Here is a 22,746-nt window from a genome sequence, read left to right as displayed (position 1 = left end):
TGAGGAAATACAATTTCATGGAAAAATAATCATGAACGATGAATAGGCAATCAGATAATATGACAAAAAATGGGCTTCGACAATTAAATTTTAGGAAATTAATAAAATTAAACAATTCTGTATTGAAATTAGCATCATTTAAAGAAAACCTTAGCAGAATTACTTTTCATTAAAACCTGAAGAGGTAGTCAGTCCCATCATGAAACATGACTGTATGATAGTAGGACTGATCAAAGGGAAGAGCAACAGGGGAGGGTTATTCAAGGTCACTTTCCATATTCTATGCTGTTAACATATCTTACAACAAGGAGAAGGTAATAAAAAATGTAAAGCAGGAACTTGATTTCAGCAATGGACCACTACTACATTGGAGAATTGAATCGAGAGCTACACGCAATCAACCTTCATATTGATGACAGATGTGATGAACTACATAGAATATCAAATGAAATCTTAAAAAAAGTCTCCTACAAAGGCAGCAATGCCTTGCACAGCAGTGAAATTACTAATGAGAGGAGTTGTGTAAGCATAGTATTTCATTAGCATTAAATTATTTTCATTCATGGGAGGTATTGAGAGAGATCGTTCACATGAAAGCAACTATATGCTAGAGTCACTATGGTTAACCATGATGCATTAATGACTGACATGTCAACATAAATATTACTCACTCAATTTGCTAAACGAAAGTTTTTCCAATGAATAGTTTGTGTTACCTTCAGCAACATGTTAAAGTGATCCAAAAACTGCTTTATATTAAACCACAAAACTACACCTTTGATGGTGACCACTCATGGTGAGAAAGGAATGCATCAAATTAAATATAATTATTACATTACGTATTGCTTTTACCTACGTCACCGAATTACCTGAACAGATTGAAAGAAAGAGTAATTTAAGGAATGGGAAATGCAGCTAAATAACATTAGCCATGTTCAATTGAATTAAACTTTATTTAAAATTTAAAAATAAATAAATACAAAAAAATTACAAAGGAAGGACGAAGTTGTTGGTTGACAGACAAAACATATTTCTGAGAGCAAGAAGACGATGCAAAATCAAATGCAAAGAAGGCAAAATTGCTGGTTGGATGTGCAGAATTACATGAGGAAGAGTTGGGATATGGCTAATGAAAGGCAGGAGTCAAGCAGGATGGAAAATAGTCATGCAGGTGCAGAGGATCTCTTTCCAGTTACAAAAAGGGCACCATCACCAGGGGAAATGGTCCATGAGAAGGCATGGAAGCAGGCGGGAGTAATGGCATCTTAAATGACACAGACGCATCCAGCAGTCCGGGAGAGAGAAGCAGGAACAGGGAGCAAGCCAACGCCAAGATAGAGGAGGAATTCATAGAGGCGTATCTGAAAGCTTACAAAGAAGTTGGCATATAAGCATATGATGCATACAAACTCCACACAACAATACAGATGTAATTTGGCCCCTCAAATCATGCATTACACCTTCATATCAATATGCAAATACAATGGTCATTCACATGCTTTTATTTACAATCATTCATTTAAGGAAGCATTGCATGGATTAAATGTTATCATGCTGGGTTTCATAACTGCAAGACTTCATACACTGAAAAGTTGGCTATGCATTTGAAAGTTTGAGTTCCCACAACTAATATGCCAATTCTGCAGAAAACTGAAACATGCATCAAACTTAACATACATATATTTTGTTTTCATTATCCCTAAAATTGGCTGATTTGAATGAATGTACTTTCCTGAATAGCCATTGGATTAGAATCATAAGCAAATAACTTTACAGATAACAAGATAATGGAGAATTTTAACAAGAAAGACCTTTACCTAGGTGAAAGAACGCACATATTAGGGATAATGAGTAACCAAGTAATGAATCCAGTAAGAAATAACTTTTCATTTTCCAGTATTTTAAAGTTATTGAAAAATAAAGACATGCCAGTCCTATAATTAAAAGCTATTAAGATAAAATAGAGAAATCAAATAATAGAAAAGATGTGTGACCGTGACATGCATTATTCAAGAACCAATGAGAAAGTGCCTTAAGCTTCATTGTCAATTCCTGTCAATACACACTTCAGTGGAATTTCAAATAAAACCAAATTAAAGGAAGTACTTCATACCTTAATGAATTTAATCTTTTAATGGGGGATAATAAAAAAGTTCAATAACGGGCAAATGGAATGAGTGGAAACAGAAATGTGTTCATGAAGAACTGGAGGCATTCCCTCCAATAGCAGTCTACCACTGGAAGAGATATTATTTCATGCTGTAGATGTTTCATTTATCACTATTCCAAGCACATCATCAAACAACAAGATAAAGAACAATGAAATGTCCTAGAAATTAAAGGGAATGCTATGCTTATTGTAAGTTAGCTATTTGCAGAAATTTTATTCATCAAGAGGTGTATTAAAAATTTTGAAATGAACACTGATGCATTATGAACTCACAATAGGAATGATTATTGCCTCATGTTCACATTTAAGATTCTACTCATGTATTTGGCTGTTACTAAACTTGTTTTATCTTTGCAGCATAGTAATATATCATAACAAGTACCACACGCTTCAGCTTCGCCTCCTCCGTTTGAAGCTGTATACTTAAGATACGCCTCTTGAATTCCTCCTCCATCTGGATGGTCTTTCCAGCAGCCTTGGCGTTGGCTAGCTCCTGTTCCTTGATTGCGCATGCAATCTCTGCTTCTCTCTTCCGGATCCGCTGGATGGCATCCTCCTTTTCATTATAAGATGCCATGTGCTCCAGCCTAGCTTCCATCTCCTTCTCAATGGCCGCTTCCCTGGTAAATCGTGCCCTTTTCGAACTGGAAGAGGTCCCTGCACCTTGCATCCTCGGAGTGTATGCTTCCTCTGCCGGTCTGTCCTCAAAATCTGAGGAAATATCATAAAGTATACCATTGATTAATGAAAAACATCCGATTACATTCCTGGAAATGGTATCAAGAAACTCAAATTAACCTTGATTATATTTGATATCCAATAACAACTTCCATAAGTCGCAGGAAAATAAGAACATAATACACAAAGGCTAGTACGATACAGTTAAATTTCTCTTTAAAGAAGTGTTATTCTTTCATGCAAAATCATGATACTGTTCGCCATTACTAATTTTTGGCTGGAAGATGTTAAATGTGATACTTTTTTGATTGTTGTTAATCTCAGTGTGACACTATGGAATTCCCTTCATTAATGATAGGTACATAATCCTTATTTTCAATCAACTTGCCTGATATCTCAGAAACGTTGGGAAGAAGCAAACACTCCGAGGTCCCAACCCTACCCACCGTGGAAACGCTAGGGACCGGCAATGCATCGCAATCCCCCGCATTCGGCGGTGAGTAGGAGATGGACGGCATGGCTATTTCCATCTCTGGTGGCAAATCTTCCCGGCTGGTGGACGGCATAGGTCCGCCACCAGTCCTCATCCTCTCCTGCCTTTCATTAGCCAGCTCTTTCCTCTTTCTCATCTTCAGGTTATCCCAACTCTTCCTCAATTGCTTGGCGGTGCGCTATAAGGGCGAGAAATTATCGGTAAGATTGAGGTTTACGACACAAAATAAATTACTGGACAAACTAAAAATCAATATCCATCACTACAGCCACAATTTATAATGCTACGTTTATAAAAAAAATTACTTACTTTACCACGAAAAAAACAATTACAACTATTCCGCCACCATTGTGGAGTAGTTGTAATCATTACCGCTACCACGCCGATACCAAAAGCTCACAACAATAATTCCAATAGCATTCCATAACATGGAATTATTGTTGTGAAGTTTTTGGTTTCGGCGTTGGAAAGTAACATTTATTTGTATTGCATGGCGTGAATCATACTTCATCTTGCATTGCTAATGAAGGGAAATACGTTACAAGTGAATCTCTGACAGCGACATAATCACAAAGGTTTTTTGCAATCTACTACCAAAATGCACTTGAGGATTCCAGCAAAGAATGGAAAACAAACTTCAAAGATTTATCAACCGATTCTAAACCCCGAAGCCAATGAATGATCCAGGAACTTAAGTAGCGTTCAAAAAAGTCCTTCTTCTAAACAGAGTTATACGAGTTATGCAGAACCTTTCCTACAATCGCACGATACATTCATAACCATCATACTTCCAAAGTTACTTACCCTCCGCACAAATTCATTAGAATTAAATTCTTCCTGCACATCCAACCAGGCTTTCGCCTTCTTCGCATTTGATAATGCATCCGTCTTCTTGCTCTCCAAAACCTCCTGATGCTTAACAATGATGTCAACCAACAACTTCGTCTCTTCCTTTGTGAGCCGAACCATACGGCGGTCCTCCATCTTTCTGTCTGTTTCTGTTTCGCGCAATGAACTGTGGGCAGCAAATGCCACACGAAACGTCAAGGACGCGTGACGTAGATATGAGAATTTCAGCGATCAACTCAACACTCACTACTTCGAAGAGGAAGAGATTGCTTTCGTAGTAGGAACGTTCTTGACTGCGAATAGTAGGTGGAGATACATCTCTAACTCTCCCCACTCCGGCGAAGAGTAAGAGAAAGAGATTCGTTTAAAAATACGGCCCTAAGTGTCTTAGAACTTCAGAACGTTAGTCAAGTCTTGATCCTGACTCAAAATCGACTTGACTAACTCTTTAGAATAAAGAGATCTCAATTGAGCCCTGAAGTTCATTCCGACTTCTCTACAGCGGAGAAGTTGTGTCTAAGCTGTAATTGAGTGGTCAATTTCCAAGATGTCCGCCGCCGTCGCCTTAAGTTTTTAAAATGAAATATCTCTCGTAAAACAATTTCACGAGTGATATTGTGCTCCAGTAATTTGAGTTATTGATCAGCGGGATGCCATGAGTGACAATAGATTAGGTTATTTCATATTATTTAAAATGCTGCTGAACTCTAAAAAAAATGAAAATTTTTAACTGATCTCCACCATAATTACACTAGAACAAGTTATTTGGACGGAAGTGAATTTCTAAAATACAACATTTTCCCTGCTTTGATTGAACACAGCTTTTAAGACGTCCGGTAGGTAATTGATCATGAAATCCGAAATACTGACACTATTTTTGAAAATTGAATATCCAGGGACACAGGCATTTAGTACAAAACCTCAGAATGGAGGGCTAAGAAATAAAAATATGCACCATATTCCGTGGGCGCGCCCACCTCCATCATAGAACAAGAGGGAGAATAGTTATTCCAGCCCTTCCTTAATCAAACAGATTTCAAAAATTAATTTCTCTATATATCACGTATACTACTAAAGCACACTCTGTTTTGACATTATAGCCGTACTATGCTGAGGAAGTATCTCGCTTTAGATATCCACACTGAGAAGGAAGACTGTGATTATGACATTTACGAAATTGAAATGAATTTAATATGAAAGGATAGATTCAATTTTCCCCCTATATTGCAAGATGCGAATGTAACAGAAATGGCTGAAGGTGAGGATATCGTGTGGCGGGGGAAAATAGTGCGTGAGAAAGGGAAAAAAGGAATATTACAGTAGATTTTATTAATATTTATGACGCTGTTATAATGGCATCCTAAAATGGCAAAATGGGCTCTGGGAGTTAAAGTCATCTTTGGGATGGAGAAACAAGACGGGAGCCCCCCTGCTGAAAACCCTCCTCTCCCCTAGCTCTATGCGTACATGCGTGAACATCCCCGCCACTTCTACTAGAATACTGCCATAATTTCATGGCTCCCACGAAAGAATGGCCCCAGGAATGGGTGAGCCATATTAATATTCGCTACAACATCTAGTAGAAGGAAGGGCTCGCGACCAAAACAAATCATTAGACCAGTTAAAGGAAAAAAAATATCAAGCAAAACGACTTGAACATTCATTCGAGTGCTATGGTGACAAAAAAGAACTACTAGCGGGGACTATCTCATAGCTTCCGTCAGGACACTATCGCTTGGACATTCCTGACGAAACAGCGGCCTGTGGCTGTGGTAAAGGTAGATTAGCGGTTGAAGGGGTGGGATGGGTAAAAAGAGGGATGAATTCATACGGCCAAATTATATAGATAAGATTATATGACCCAAGTTCATAAATGGAGCAATCTTTTTAAAATTCCGGCCTCGATTGCCTGCCTGCTATAAAAGGATAAGCAATTTATCGCTCCAATTTCCCTCCACGACCCCTGAACTCTTTCTCGGGCAATCGAGCATCTTCCCTTCCCACAATTCCTGGCTCGTAAACACCACCAGAGCTTCCCATAACATTCAGAGCACGCGCCCCGCATTTTACAACAAAAGGCACGCCAGGGAGCGACCAGGCGCGGCCTTGGAGCACGCGCGTCTTGAGAACCAGTATGTTAAGCTGCGCACGGAGATCGGTAGAGAGGTTCCTCACGGAGGTAATGTTGCTCACAAATTTAGAGGTACTCACAATTCGCGTGGGTTAAAAAAAATATTGGACGTGTTGAAGCAATAAACTCATCACGCAAAAACTGCAACTTGCAACATGCAACTTTTACAAGCACACTATGATAACCAAAAGCAACAAGTGAGACCGATCTCATTGCTTCCGTCAGCAAAATGTCACTGCCTGACTGTAGTCAACTATTACGCTAGACAAACACAAGTAAACATCTACTGTGAAGAGATCAAGAATCGATAGGTAACGTTCTCGATCCTGATCCGATTTTGGCGAAGTTGGAAGAATCGAAGGCTCTGGATGCATCGCGAGCGGGACAAGTTGATTTCATAAAAAAAGCACCGAGTATAGCAACCGCTCGCATTTTTCAATATATAAATTATTACGTATCAATGGCAAGCAAAAATTTAACTTATTTTCTCAGCATGGATATGAACATAAGCCATAGCCATTTCTTTATTTTTCTCCTCCCGCCATCAAAAAGCGAAGAGACACTCAAGAACACTTCTATTTACAGAATAACGGCGAGATAACGCTCTTGACTCTCTAATATCATTGCAGCGTGCCTCGACGAGAACACCAACGACATAATGACTGCTATGTGATCATGGCGCAGCGCAACATTATATATGGCTAACACGGTAGCACCAGCGTTTGGCTTCACATGTGACTACACCGGCTACACTGGTTAACTTGTGGTAACACATGATAAACAAAATGATTCAGAAATTAACCAAGAAAATTTTTGGCTCAGGACGAGAAGTTCAGTGTAAGAAAAAATATATAGTTTCTTCGCATATATATTCGAGAATTTAAAGGAACTAAAGCATAACAAAATGGTGTATTCATCATCATAATTAGTCAGCAATCCCAAGATTGCTTTGACGCAGCTCTCCATTCCTCTCTCCTATCCGCTAGCCTTTTCATAGCGACGTATTTCTGCTCTTCAACATTCTTTATAACCTATTCTATGCAACTCATTCGGGGCCGTCCCTTGCCCTTCTTCCCTTCCACCTGTGTCCTTCAACGATTGTCTTCATCAGACCATCATGCCTCAAAATGTGGCCCACTAAGCTGTCCCGTCCTCTGCTTAAGGTTTTTAGGAGGTTTCTCTCGCTCTTCTTAGCACTTCTTCGTTACCTACACGGTCAATCCATTTTATTTCCATCATTCTTCGGTAGCACCACATTTCGAATGCTTCCACTCTTTGACTTCTCTGCTGCTGTCAAGCCTCGCTTCCATAGAGAAACATACTCCATATCTAGCATCTGATGAATTGTTTCCTTACTTATATGCGGGTACAGTCAGCTGTAAGAGGATTCTTCTTTTCGCAAAAAGCCCTCTTGGCCTATGCTATTCTACTACATATTTATTTTTATCGTTAGTAATAATAATAATAATACGTCTTTCTTTGGCGAGATTGGGACTAGGAATCCACCTAACCCCTCGTCAAACATGAAATATATGCAGTTAAATACATCGTCAAGTTGCTCATGAAATTACATGCAGAGAAATTACATAAAAATAAATAGAAGTTCCATTTCCAATCAACAAATAAAATTATAAGTTAACAAAGTTACTATTGACCAAGTGTAAAAAGATGTTAGTGAACGTGGGAAAAACCTGAGGATATTGACTGTCGTCCTTATTAGAAAAAAAACCCACGGCAGGAAAACGCCCACACAAGAAGGGGGCTTCCCAGGTGAGGGTTTATTACTTCGATGAAAATATTTCAGCCAAGCACCGAATAGCAAAAGAACCAAGAGAACGCAGTCTCTCGTCAATCGTCGCGGGGATGTCAAAAAAATGGCCGGCGCACTTCTATGGTCGCCTAAATAAAACCTTTAAGACTTACGCATGATACTTGGAGCGCAGAGAAAGAAACTATTTGCCATAACTGAGTCCGGTATTTACATAAAAGGATAGGAGAGAAGGATATTGCCTCTGCATCTGTATTGATGAGCATCGCAGCATTCAATCAACTGGTGCCGTAATCATTCTAGGAAGCATGGAAGGAATCTCCTTGCAACACTAGGAGTGTAACACTCGCATGCACTAACATTCCAGTCGAATACGCAATCTCATCTGCATAAATCTACTCAAGGACAAAACGCATGAACAGGCACGACTGCCGTGCCTCCATGGGAGTGAATACTCAAATGGGTGAGAAGTTGGGAAAAATAACAACTTCACGGGAAATGCACTTAATATTTAACTTTGCCGGCCGCTGTGGCGGCGGTATGAGGTCCTCGATTGCAAACCCGAAGGTCGCGGATTCGTGACCCGCCTAAGATAAGTTGCCTCTACCCAGGGCATGCGAATTTGTACTCATAGAGTTGAAACTTTGGGACCCTCTAAGTAAAGACCACCACGAGCTATTTTCGGGGTATATGGAAATAAAAAAAGGAAACATTAATTAACATACAGAATGGTAGACTTCTCTCAACAATCATGCATATGACTTTCTTTGATATAAATGGCCTCTTTCAGGCAATAGCAATACAAAAGGACGCATTTCATGCTAAATAAACGTACTCTCATCCATTATATCCATCAAAGGAATGGAGTAATTGGATAAAAGGACAATTTTCACACAAATGTTCACCGTGAAGGAAAACAACTAAGAAATAATCTTACCCGCGCGGTATCCCGAGAAGATTTTTCAAAAGTTGTTCGCCGGGAAAGTGTAAAATCATATATAACTAAGAAATATGTTAAAAGAAAGCGGCGAGTTACGTTCTGAATAAACACAAAGAGAGGAACGAAAGCATAACGGAGATTATGGCAGTTTTAGGATTGGAGAGTCTACAGAGCGGGTGGAAAAGAAGTAAAATTGGGGGGTCTTATGGAGGAACAATTAAGAATGATAGAGTATGGGGAGGCTTCGAAAAGAACCGGAAGTGCCGCCCTCCATCGGGAAAAAATTACCGAACGTACATTCAAAGTAAAACGCAGATGCTCTAGAATTAATTTTTTTTAAATTTCCATTCCTCAACAGGTTAATTATTGAATGGAATCACTCACTTGGAGATTTGCCAAAACCATAACCTCGCATTACTCATTCATTTAAAAAAACAAGACAAATTCATTCAGGGCCATTTATGAGCACCATTTATCAATTAATATCGGATGTATTAAACATTTTGTACGCTATTGTTTCATGCTTGGTCCCATGTTTATGTATAATGATGCATAATTTTGCTTCCTACGTTCTTCGTTTCATAAAATATAAACAACTAAGCGCACTTGAGTAACCTTACTGTGTCATCTGACCATTGTCAATTCACACTCACTATGAGTAAGTAAATAAATGTTACTCATTCACTACTGTGAAGCAAAATAAGGTTTACTGTACGCAGTACGAAAAATAAATATTATCAAGAATACAGAAAGTATAAGTTAAAAATTAAATGAAAATACGGCTTGCTTGCATTTCTTCACGTTTAATCAGCACTAGTCACCTCTCTTCAGCGTGAGGCAAATCTAGGGTTTATCCAATGACTTACGGAAGCAATCTATGCAGTATGATCAGGGCGAATGGGCGAGAGTCCCAAGTGGAATCTTGGGCCCAGCGAGGGCCCGGGCCCTGTATCTGTACGGCGATTTGGAGCTGGCCGTCCATGCAACCGAGTATATTGCGAAGGGTTAATCGATAAATTCAAAAGATTAGATCCTGAGTTGTGTTACTCTTCGTCGCCATTACATTTGAGAATTTTCCACGGGACAGGCGTTGACAGGCTGTCAGATCTCAACCTCTCAAGCGCGATGGACATTTAATTTTATCCCATCTTAGAGACCGGATGATATTTAAATGGTTTCACCTTTTGGACATGCTCTCATTTAATATTTTTTCATGATATTCAATCAGTAGTCTGAGTAAAATAGTGCTTTACTGTATTTTCATTTTTCCTGATTACATGCTAATTAGTTTTAATTTAAAATGTAACGTCTGACAAGGAAAAAGAGTTTTAGATAGGTACAGAAGTTCAGGAAGCGTTTTGTGTACGCATGATGACGTTGAGGTCGACAGGACCGTGGGGATATTACCTCCAGGATATTGGATTTTCTTGAACTGGAGTGTACCAGCATGGTCGATTAAATAAGTACGGAATTTCAGCTTGGACTAGAGATTGAAGAGTAAATATCGATGGACATTTGTTTTTTGGGAGAGCGTAGCCAACAATTTAATTCTGGAATACAAAACAGTGAAATAAAATTGACATAGGAGTCCATTTGCTTTTTGCGTTGTTTTCTGACCCTCGTGCTCCACACGGACGCTCCAGAGAAGGAGAGGGGATGGCGGAGGGGGGGAGGGAGGGGTAATGGAGGGGAGGGACATCGCGGGCACGTCGTTTCATTTTTTATTCACGCCGGCGAACGCGATAACTCGCTTTCCGAAGTCACCCCGTCAGGGAGACAATTTCAACGCTCCTTCTCGACCCTTTTTCACGTTTATGATTCCCGCGCGAAATACATTTGCAGCCAAAAAGTCGGATAAAACCTCGCATCGCATCGCATTTTTGGTCAACTAATAGTTAATTTCTCGATATTCAGCATCAGCTGGTAATCGGCGTGTTGGTTGTTATTGTATTATGGCTTTTTTGTGTTTGGTGGTTAATTATTCAATTTTGTTCAGCGGTTTGGGTGTGTAATGGCTCTTTTGGGTCTGTTGTATTTAAAGTGTGGGTTTTCTTCGTAGTTCCAAATTGGTGTGAGTAGCGTGTTGTTTGTTCTTTACCTCACTTCGGTATATGCTATTTATTCGCTGGGAATCGCACGTGCACTGGCTGGTGGTCCGAATGTTACGCATTGGACAGTGGAGTGGGAGAATGTTTTTTTAATTAGTGGAACGGGTGTAGAGCAGAGTGTGACAAATAGATGGCTCTGTCGTCCATTCCATGTCAAAACTAAGTTCATCTGAAAATGCAATTGCAACAATCAACCGTGTGAAAGCACATTGGGGAGACAATTTTTCATCGTATTTTTTCTCGTTTTAAACCCATTCTGAATCCTGAAAGGTCGGAAACCAGTTCATTTCATATTTATCCTCAAAGAGCGATCAGTAAGTTTAAGGGCAGACGCATACTAGCATGCCGAACACGGTGATTACAAAATTGAAGTACTCACCATCATAATGTTCTCAGGCGATTGACACCAGTTTTTCGTCTTGTCGCACTCGCAGTTTTCTGAGCGTATTGACCCTTGCATCCAGTGATTTTCGGTCCGGGACAGGGTCTGACTAAAGGGACTAAATTGAAGCGATTACAAATATCCCGTCGAAAAATAGGCCTCAATAGCAAACACGCGCTCCTCATTACGAGCTCCTCGTATTCAAACACAAGATGGCGACGGACCTTTATTGGAACAATACTATATTATCACGCCTCAGGAACGAGATCACCAACAAACTCGACATTAACCGACGAAATGGCGCACAGTTAAACAAATAAGGAATCATGTTTCAATTTTATTTTCGATCCCATCTATGACTTAGCGTAAACGCTTGCGTAATTCACGAAAAACGTAAAATAAAGTCGCACATAGAGGGAGAAACTCACCCCGCCCTCACCCCCTATGAGTGAGGCACTTAAGTGGGTTGTTCTTGAGACTCGGCTCGCCATTTTTACGAATTATTAAATTGAGGGATGAAAGAAAAGAATATCAAAGAAAATTGACCCCATCCTAAAACACCCCAAGGCTTCGTGAGATGAAATGAAAATTCTTACAATAATCATGAAATGCAATGGATTATCTCGAGGCTCGTTCGAGAATTAAAGGGAGTCTGAGAGGAGGATGGGGTGGAAGAGGGTTAGGAAAGGGGGTGGGCGCGAGAAGTATGGGTCGGAGGTGAGTGAGGGGAATTCTCTGATTAGAGGGCAACTATCTTCTAACGTACTGTAACAAGAGTTTTTATGTTGTGTTTTTCTACTTCGTGTTATCATGCCCCACGTCGTGGATAAACATTAACACGAAAAACTATTGATTATTTTACCTGAGAAGAAACTACGATTGCGATATCTTTTCTTAACTTATATTTTTATTCCTTCGCCCCGGCTTGCTCGTCGGAAAAGATTGCAATTTACTTGACAAAATGAAATATTCCAATTTACAGACAATTAAAATATTCAAAATAATTCATATACCCTTAGGTCATGACCAACTGTATATACTAATTTAGACAGCAATTTGGTATATGAATGATTATTCCTTCTTTTAACTATATCGTCTAATTATTTGCCACACTTCACCACTTAAACTTTCCACAAAATCCCATTACTTGATACAAAAGGATACCAGTCAAAAACTTAATTCTTTGCCAATTAAAACCTCTTGCCTCATGGCTTTTCGCATCGTATATGAAAATAAAAGTTTATAGTAACAACACAGTTGTTCGACGACACAGGTTGGTTTGTCCCTCTGTGGTCTGGAAAATCCTATCAGCCTGCGTGGTGTTCGTCCTTGGCGAGCCCTCAGCTTGGTCCCGTCCTGTTGTAAAATCTCCCGTTCCCCTCCTTAATTCCAGCTCCTTTATCAATTCTCCTTTTCTACGTGGGCCATGTCTCGCACGATACCACACAATGGAACTTCCCTCTACCAAAAAAAAACTCGCGTGCTCTCTCTTTGCACTCCGACAGTTTGATCTACAATTCCCTTTGTTGCCAACGCCTCCACTCCTTAGGTCTATTGTTTATTCTCTAATTTCACTTTATGGTGGATCTCTTATTGTTATTTTAAACCATTAGGTGGTAAGAGAAAAAATGGCGAGGCCAGCGTTACATTACAGTGTGTTGAGATGGTATCGCCTTCGAAGGCTACCCACAGCCGCGGGTAGACGGAAGCAGAGAAAAATCATAAAAAAGGAGAATTGTGCGCCAGTGCAAAGGAGGGGTGAGGGAGGAATCCTTCCACTTGCACGGACATGAGACACACGGAAATGAGAAAAGGGGAGGGATTCCCTTAGAACACTTGTTGCTAGTGTCGATAATTCATTCGTTGTAAGTGTCACCCTTTCATCACCGAGAGTCGGAATACAGTAGTGAAGGAATTTATTGAGAAGGGCTGTGAAGGAAGGAGGTGAAGCCAGTATGACTTCAGGAAGTGCAAAGAGAGGAAAAGAAACGAAAATAACGGAACGACTAACTTACATACCACCGATTTGGAGAGGCAAATACTTCCGGCCAAGTTGCTAGACGACCTCTCACGATGATCACTCCGCCTGGAACGACCCCTCGTCCGACGCGTCCCCTTGGCAGGACGACTCATCGCCCGCACAAGTCTGCGACAGCGGCGACCTCCCCTGTCGCCCAGCTAATTAACCCCTTGCGCCGTAATGGCGAGACTAGCTCGTCATGAACTTTCGACGCCAAATCGCGCGACGACGAGTGTATCTCGTCGTCGGATTTTCATAATTTTAGCACTATTTAGAGGAACAATACACTTATTTTGAAAGCTTAAAAATGATAAAACATGCTTAGTAAACATAAATAATTCATATTTCATGAAACATAATGCATTGAAAGGATTAAAATGATTTTATTCGAGTAGCGATAGCTGTGTTCTCCACGCTTAGTAATCACATTTTATTTCACGGTTGTACGTTGATTAAAAGTTACAAAATATCATTTCATCACCTTCCATTTAAAAGAGAACAATAGGAAAAAAATACATAGCTAATAGAAGCACGGTATTCGGAAAATTAATCGAAGGCCTTAAAAAAAACCTATTCAGCGGATGCACGTGACCCGTCACAGTGTGTCGAAGACTAAAATTTTTGCCCCTCTGACGAAATAAAAGAAGATGCGGTAACTTTGTGATTCCACATGCATTTATTTATAGATTCATTTGCTTCCATCGCCCCGAAAACAGCACTGTTTTTCCTTAAAATCGAAGGGTTTTCAACAATTAAAATAGGACAATCACAAACAACCACGCCCTAGTTAGGAGTAACCTCTCCAGGCGGGCCTCGAACCCGCGACCTTCAGTGTGGCAGGCGAAGACCGCACCCCGCCGCCATCGAGGCCGGCAAAATTACTCAAATTACCTGGGTTACGAAGAGGAATTCCATCACAATAAGAAACAAAGTATACCAGTGCGTCTTATCGGAATACGTGTAATTGATAAAAGCTTACTACTTCAAATTCGAGATCCTCTGAATAAATTGACATGCAATTGGAGGGTCATTGCTTTTTACTCAATGCGATTATCAAAATTTACGAATTCAATTCTGGGACAAACGGAAAGTAGCAAATGTTCCTGCCAATTTCCGCATCCATAGTTGCAATGTAATAAGGGAAGGGATGAGACAACGATGGCTTTCGCAATTAATGGCCCCAACAGGTTTTGCTGCCATGCGTGAAATTAGTACCAGGGCTTCACCCATCGCCTGATTCGATCTGCGTGCAAAAGCGTCCGCGGCTAATAACGTGATGACCCTGCGGATAAAGCTTTGTGCTACTGACCGAATGGGCTGAGGCACCCATTCCGTACGAAACATTTGGACAACAACAAATAAATTATTCCGAGAGCGAGATGGCTCAGGAAAAAGAAACTTGACCCCCTATCCTTAATAATTCAACTTCGCACGCGTGCAGCTTATTGTTGGATGGCATTTACCCTCACATATCCCTTCCAATTTGTAAAATCAGCAACATTTCTGAATTGACAACTGTGATAGTGACTGATGAGTAAAATATGAAGTAATTCTTCTCTGGCGAATCAATTACGTTAATTCTTCTCGAGATTTCGACCGTTTTAATTCGTTTTGTATTACCAACGTTTCAATTTACGACTCGCTCATCGTCATCAGGGTTCTCAATTCTAGTCATTAGCTACAGCTCAGATGGATAATTAATAATCCAGTCATTCTTAAAGGTAGTAACATCAAACCAAATGATCCGTCAAAAAATGTGCATTTTCCTCTTTCATACAGACAATCTGAACTAATTGCCATTTTATGCTGCAAAATGAAATTTTCTTCATAATGCTGCCACTTTAGTTATGATTAGGAATAAGAAATAGTTATCTTTTAAACAACAAGTATTTAAGTCGTATTTTTCCCAGATATTACGCTTAGTTAGAAGGTGTTAACAACAGCAAAACCTTCCGTATTCTTGTCAAGTCAAAACTCGTTATTGCTTATGGCGACCATTTATTGCATTTAAAGTTAGTGGGTTATCCTTCGATTGGTCTCATAGGCAGAAGGCGTAAAGCGGATATGAATTGTGACTTTATCTCTCCCTTCTCATTTTGAAAAATCGCAGAGAATCCCGCATACCTTCCCCTCAAAGAAGGACGCCACAGGGGCATGGTTCCAAGTCCAATTCGACCGACGAAGAAGTGCAATCTAATTTATTCTTCGGAGTACGGGCCTCTGAAAAATCCTGCGAAAATTTTTTACCTTCAACCTAGTCCAGACAGATTCAGCTAAGAGTTTGAGGGTGGAATGGACTTCACTATTAAAATATAGCAAACGCCCTAAAAATCGACACATGTTTTCGGATGATTTGCTCCTTTTATTATCAACACCTCTTATTGTACTATACACAAAGTTCTTATTAAGTACAAATTTATTATTTGTACGTCTTTGAAAACATTTTTTGCATCTTAAATATCCGTTGTAATATTGATGAACATTTACTAGCTTTATCGATCTCGTATCCATAACACATGTTAATGAGGGAAAAGTGTTCCATTTGCCTCTAATTCCAGCTCCGAAAATCCTAAAAAAAAATAGAAGTTAAATAGCTATTTTGCGAAAAAACAGTTTTATCGAGCTGTATTATGCTAGCTCTGTAATAGTCCTGATGCACAACTGAAATGACAAATTAAAAAAAAAACAGAGGAAACTAACTTTCAGTTCAACAAACCCCCAAAAGGATTGTGACAAAATGAATTTTATTTGTTCACCCATTATAAGCCAACGTTGCTTCGGCGCGCCGATCCTTTTCCTCGGCCTCTGTCCCAGACCCTAGAGGGATTAAAAGCCCCTTCCTAGGAAGAGTCCGCGGTCAACTAGCTAAAATATTAACGCAGAATATATGCAAATACTTGTTGTTCGTATCGATTTTTTTTATTAAAAATGAATTTCGTGTTTTTTTTTCTGAGCGTGCAGAAATTTTAAACGAAGTTCTAACGTTTATATAGACGGATCTAGTATATTTACTAGTTGTTCTATAACTCTGTTGATATTAACGTTAGAATTTCATTTGAAATTTCCATGTGGTCAGCAAAAAATGATGAATTCATTTCTAGCATTGGATTTCAAAAGTAAGCAACAAATATTTTTTTGGAAAACACACTGCAAATAACAGTAGTTGACCGCGTGGAGAGGATAGGAAAGGGTCGACCTGAGCGGTGGAAGAAGGGGCTGCCCTCGTGCTAAGGCGGATCACGAGGGGCGACCGCGTCCGTGGGTCTATTGTGTCCGCCACGGTCACTTTTTTCGACCTGTGCCGCACAGGCGCGGCATTCGTTGGTTAGGGTAAGAACATTCAGGACGCACTGGTGTGGCATTCGTAGTTGAGGAAAAAAAATCCTCGCCGCACAGGTGCGGGATTCGGCGCGAAAGGGATAATTGTGATTGAGTAGAAAATGTTCACATTTTTATAATGAAAAGCATTGAAATTTAATTTCTCTCAGAAGCAACAATGGGTTAGAAAGGGTTAATTCTTCTATCCACGTCGTTACCAATTATTACCCATAAAATCTCTTTTAAGAAACTAGAGGAATTCTTTAAAACAAATCAAGACGGAGAAATACTTTGAAAGAGAAAGGAAAAATACATTGAAGGTAAATGAAAGCAAACATATTGTGCGAATATCATAAGAAAGAACCACTCGCTTCGGAGTCAAGGGACAGAGACGGGTAGGAGAGGAAGGACTGTCCGACTCAAAAACATCTTCTCGTGGGAATATGGACCGGAGGAGGGGAAGCGGTGGAACCCAAGGGAGAGACAGCTCTTCTCATGTCCGGAAGAAATCCACTCGTGAAGAAATTCGAAACGACGATCCGACGCTATGTGAAAGAACGGGCAGACGGGGAGAGAGGGAGAAACAAGAGATAAAATCAAAGAGGGAATGCTCACTCGAGTCGTCGTTGTTTGAGTGAGCAATGGAGTGGTGGTGGATATGATCGGAGGTACGGGAACAGAGGATGTGCCCAGGGGAAATTAGTGCTCGAAGCCGCCAGACTTGACAGAGCAGACCTTGGTGTGGCTAATAGAAGTGCTTTCAAAGGCTTTCCACGATAATGAAACAATTACGCAGTGCTACTCTAAAAGTTTCTTCAAAGAATTTCCTCTCGATTCGGGTGAGGTAATTAGTAATAGCGTTGAAAATTAAGCATGGTCAAATGTGAAATTATTCGGTCACGTAATAGCAACATAATAACTCGACAATGAAAAGGAAAAGACAGGCTTTTCAAAGGTTTTTGAACAAAAAATTAGATTTAGTGTGTTTTCAAATTTCCGCGACAATCTTTAAATAACCTTCTTTCGAATTACGTCATTCATTCTCCCTAAAGTGGTGAACCAGATTCTTCAGATTTGTATAGAAATAATGCATTAACACAAAGGTTATTCGTGAATTACGCAACAAATAGCATTAGAAATTCGTGGATGATTACTCGGGAATTCCACCGGGTCAGATTCTCCAACGCGTGTCGAATCTTGGAAATGGTCCGCCTTATATACACGGATGACGGCGGCGACAAACGGGGCAAGAGTTACGTGATACCGCCGTCATCTGTATGCAAGGAAGTCATTTCCCAAGATTCCCTGACATGCCCTGATCAAGATGAACAACTCGTACAACGTCGGCTGAGATGGAGAGCCTGACCCGGTAGAATGCCCGAGTAACCTTCCTCGATTCTACACTCCGGGAAAGCCAGCGATCATTCTTCAGCATCATAAACCATTGTTAATTCATAATAATTTAGAATAGGGTAGGAAGCGCTGCTTCATTTTGATGACTCTAAGATAGTTCACAATGAACCGATATCGCAGAACAGACTCTGAAAGAAATTGTTGTCACTCTACGCAATAGGAAATAAATTGATCAAAGCGGTGAAATCAGTTGACAAAGGAGTATGGCATAGAGTACCGTAGCATACCGTAGCACGTTATATTTTATTGCTTACTTATATAAGTTTTGTGTAATGATAATTTTACTCTTTATTGCTGTTTATAATCCTACATTTTATATATGCTTGATCATATTTCCATTTTTAAATTTTTATAATGACTACAGGTACAAAATTTTTGCATTGCTTCTCATTGCCATCTAGTTAACATAATTATGTTTGGTCGCGAAATTCCTATTATTTCACTACAATTAATCATAGAGTAAATGGGAAGGATTTAAGGCATTATTTTTATTCAATATATAAGCGAATTGCACTAGCAAAGGAGGCGTTCATGAACAGGAAGGAGCTTCTTAGAGGATCGTTATGTAAGAGTTTAAAGGAAAGGTTAGTGAAGAGTTTGATTTGGAGTGTAGCTCTCTATGGTGCCGAAACATGGACACTGAGGAAAGAAGACGAGAGAAGATTGGAGGCATTCGAGATGTGGGTATGGAGAAGAATGGAGAGGGTGAAATGGACGGAGAGGATAAGGAACGACGAAGTGCTGGATATGGTGGGTGAGGAGAGGCAGCTTTTGGATGAGATACGGAGGAGACAGAAGGTATGGATGGAGCGAGTACTTAGCGGGGAGGGGATGTTGAAAATGGTGTTAGAGGGTAGAATGTTAGGGAAACGAGGGAGGGGAAGGAAAAGAGTAGGATTTTTGGATAGATTGAAGGGGAGTAGGCCTTATAGTGAATTGAAGAAGGCGGTAATGGAAGGAAAGGAAGGCTCCCAGATCAATTCTTTAGTACTCCATGCAAACCTACCTTAATCGGTAGAATACATTAATAATAATTAGAATTACTTTTATGTTTTCTTAGCCCTATTTACGTTTTTGTGCAATATCTGAACGAAAATATGGTATGTGTATGCTATACTTAATGAAGAATATATTTCACCATATATCTTGTGATCCCCATAATTTAATATTTTTCTTGTTTAGGAAAAGTAATCGTGATAGACTAATCTTTTTTTCTCTAAAAGATCAAATAAAAATCCATAGATAAATCAATTTATGACCAAATAATAAAAACCTTTTCTGGCACAATTCTCTAGGCAATTAAAATTAAAAATATAACATCGAAGTATAACTATAAAATTAAAAAATGGGAGCATACAGCATTAAGAAGGGAGAGGAGAAAAATCATATAAAATTTTACAGATAATTTTATTAATAACAAAGCATCAAAATTAATTTAATTTATTTACAATTTCTGCGAATTCGTTCGACAACTGTAGTTTCATTCATGTTTACGCTCGCACAACGCTTCCTGATTTTTTAGTACATGGTAAGTTTCGGGGCACTAATGAAGAGAACTGCCTGAAGGCGATTGATGAGGGTTTGCTCAAGATTTGGGAAAGAGAAGTGGAGAGAGAGAAAAATGCGCGAAGAAGTGCAGGACATGGGGAGAGAGGAGAGGAAATTAGCAGATGAGATACGCAGGAGTCGGTAGGCTTGGATGGATTGAACGAGTGTTGATTGGGGAGGGAGTGATGAAAACAGTGTTACAAGGGTAAACGAGGGTGAGGATGGGGGAGCCATATTTACGTTGAGACGCATTGCTGGGGATTCTGTCCACCGTGTGTTAACTTCATACGGTGTCTATCGTCTATTAACGACTACCTCATGCCTGCCGATTCTCAGACTTTAATTCTATTCCTGCGGAGTCTCGTTTGCTAGCCACTTTGTGTTAGGTGCATTCTTCATCCTCGAATGAATAGACCTTTTGATACATTATGGTGGCTAGTATAAGATAAGAGGACGAAAGTAGAGTAGGTTAAGTATAAAGAAGAGATTATGAGTTTATTAACTTACAAATAAGGATAGAAAAAAATTCTGAAGCGAATACTTGGCGGTGAAAGGATGTCGAAAAACGTTTTAGGGAGAAGAATGTTCGGTAAACGAAGAAGAAAAAGAAAAGATTTTTAGATAAGTGAAAGGGAGTAGACTTTACGCTGAAGAAGAGAGATCACAATGCCGACTCACTCGAGGAAATCAAAGGAGAATGATGCCTGATTTGAACCATTATTTTATTCTCCTGCACGTTGCCATGAAAAGTGATTCCACATCAAAAATAAGTGTAGTCTTATATACTTAATGGCTTCCATTTCCATATACTAGTTTTATATTTGCGAAATGTTACTTTTGAAATGATTTAAATGGAAAAACACCAAACAAAGGCCTCAAATGGGAAACCAGTTTCATTCATGTCATATCAGAACCCCGCTATATTTTCAATTCCAACCGAAGCGATACATTAAATTTTCCGAGCCGATAGGTATGGGAATTCGTTTTTCCCCTAACAATAAAGGACTTGGAAACAATAAATGCTAGGTGGAAATTCGTTACAGAATTTCCTTCATATTTTTACCGTCTGATATCCTAACACCTCCCGCCACTCGCCCATTGAGGCGGATTTCAGGGTATTGTGTGCATGTAGATGTACAGACTTCATGTAAATCAGGTGGGCAATTATAATTACGTGTATGTAGGTGTGCGGTGACGCCAAAAACAATGTTTTTTGAGTCAACACTGCAACCCGTCCTCAAGATTTAGGATGATGTAAGGAAGGATAAAATTGGCGAAGTCATCACGCGGATTGTAGTTGATAAGAATGATCAAATAAAGTTTTTCATAAAAAAATTATCATTTCTACTGTTTACATTTATAATGCTGTGTAATGTGATAAGCTACTGTCTTGGTGGGTAGGCCCTCATCCTCTGCTGGTAATGACTTAAAAAAAAGAAAGTTGAAACAATAAAGAGAGAAAATTTGAAAATGAAAGCAAAAATAATAAAGTGAAGGCACAACAATAACAAAACTGATCAAGAAAATATTTTAAAACTCAAAAAAGTTGTATTAACCGCAAAAACCGAGAAAAAATAAAAATAATGCTTTGAATTTACTGTTTTTTTTAATCCATTCTGACTCCTTCCGATGCCATTTGTTGGTTAGGCATAGTTCTTATATTCAGTATGCATTGCTTGCGCTCTAAAGTAGGTCAATTTTCTCGTTCCCTCACATTGGAAAGGTAGCACTGTTCCATTTACACTTGCTTTTACATGAGAGTAATTTGGTGGCAAATAGATGCATTCATGAAGAAAGATCTGAGGTTTTCCCGGCGTATGATGCTGTTGAAGTTTATTCGGGATTGCCACCGGATAAGGTTCTCCATCTCTGCCGACGTTTCGATGGCCGAGTCGTCCATCGTCATCAGGGCTTGATGACGATGACGATGGACGACTCGGCCATCGAAACGTCGGCAGAGATGGAGAACCTTATCCGGTGGCAATCCCGAATAAACTTCAACAGATGCATTCATCTTACACTACTATTGGTAAGTTAGTTAACGATGCTACACAAGCCTATCTTTGAACGCTCACGCGAGTGACTGCATTAAATTTCCATCGTCGCAAAAAGACATATGAATAATATTCCGCAAGGGATGCAGGTGAATTTTCTATGCTGGAGCCAATAAGGTGGTTTCCTATTATTTTTTTATTGCATAAATAGTAAGATTATTACTCCTGGAGTTCGCATTTCACGATTTCAGATTTCTAAATGACGATATCTATTTTTCGCGACTAAATGGAAAGAGACAATTTTCAAGCGCGCGAAAATGCGACGGCTAAGTGTAAATGCTGGGAAAACCCTGTGTGACGTCATTCTGGTTCCCGCTGTCGCCGTGTGAGGTGAGCTTGGGGCGAGGGTATGTGCGCTACTGCGATGCCGGCTGCTAGCAGGTAGCGCTTGGCTTAAATAAGGATTATCAGGGTTCCCACTCTACCTGAATAATGAAATTCACGGCTTTTTCCAGGTTTTCACGGTTATTTTTCACGTTTTCACGGTTTTTTTAGGTTTTCACGGTCACAATTTCGCTAAATTCACGGTCCGTTAATAAGCCAACAGTAAGAAAATCACTGGCCGTATATCAACAGAAAATTAACGTACGCGGCAAACGCTGTGAATGTTAACGCCGCAATGAAAAGTGATATCTGTTATGACGTGAACTGTCGTTTGCAAAATTCAGGGCCGGCTAAAGGACCAGCCCAACCGCGCTCCTGCCTGGACGCCAAATACCTTTCGGACCTCCTTCCGTCCGGACACCCGAGGTCCTTTTTTAATTCCTCGCCGAGAGATTGTTTTTTGCGCACGTTGTTATTACTGTACAGTAACCGAATTTCCCCACCGCAATCATTCTTATTTAACGGAAAATATTTTATTTAAATTGTTAAT

General features: G+C 39.7%; 1 protein-coding gene across 2 annotated transcripts; it reads right to left on the bottom strand.

The window, feature by feature from the left end:
* Positions 1-1,207: 1,207 nt before the first annotated feature.
* Positions 1,208-4,568, bottom strand: LOC124172717. Of its 2 annotated transcripts, XM_046552187.1 has the most exons (4): positions 4,146-4,568; positions 3,237-3,519; positions 2,553-2,881; positions 1,208-1,368 (listed from the first exon to the last, which is right to left on the bottom strand). In XM_046552187.1, the coding sequence occupies exons 1-4, from the start codon at positions 4,323-4,325 to the stop codon at positions 1,348-1,350; spliced, it is 813 nt and encodes a 270-aa protein (XP_046408143.1). In that variant the 5' UTR covers positions 4,326-4,568; the 3' UTR covers positions 1,208-1,347. The 2 variants fall into 2 exon arrangements, with proteins under 2 accessions (XP_046408143.1, XP_046408142.1); XM_046552186.1 differs by having other exon boundaries at positions 1,208-2,881.
* Between the last annotated feature and the right edge of the window lie 18,178 nt (positions 4,569-22,746).

This window comes from Ischnura elegans, assembly GCF_921293095.1.
Source record: "Ischnura elegans chromosome 13 unlocalized genomic scaffold, ioIscEleg1.1 SUPER_13_unloc_2, whole genome shotgun sequence".
Taxonomy (NCBI): Eukaryota; Metazoa; Arthropoda; class Insecta; order Odonata; family Coenagrionidae; genus Ischnura; species Ischnura elegans.
Note: the sequence above shows the minus strand (reverse complement) of the source record. Positions and strands in the feature narration are given on the sequence as shown.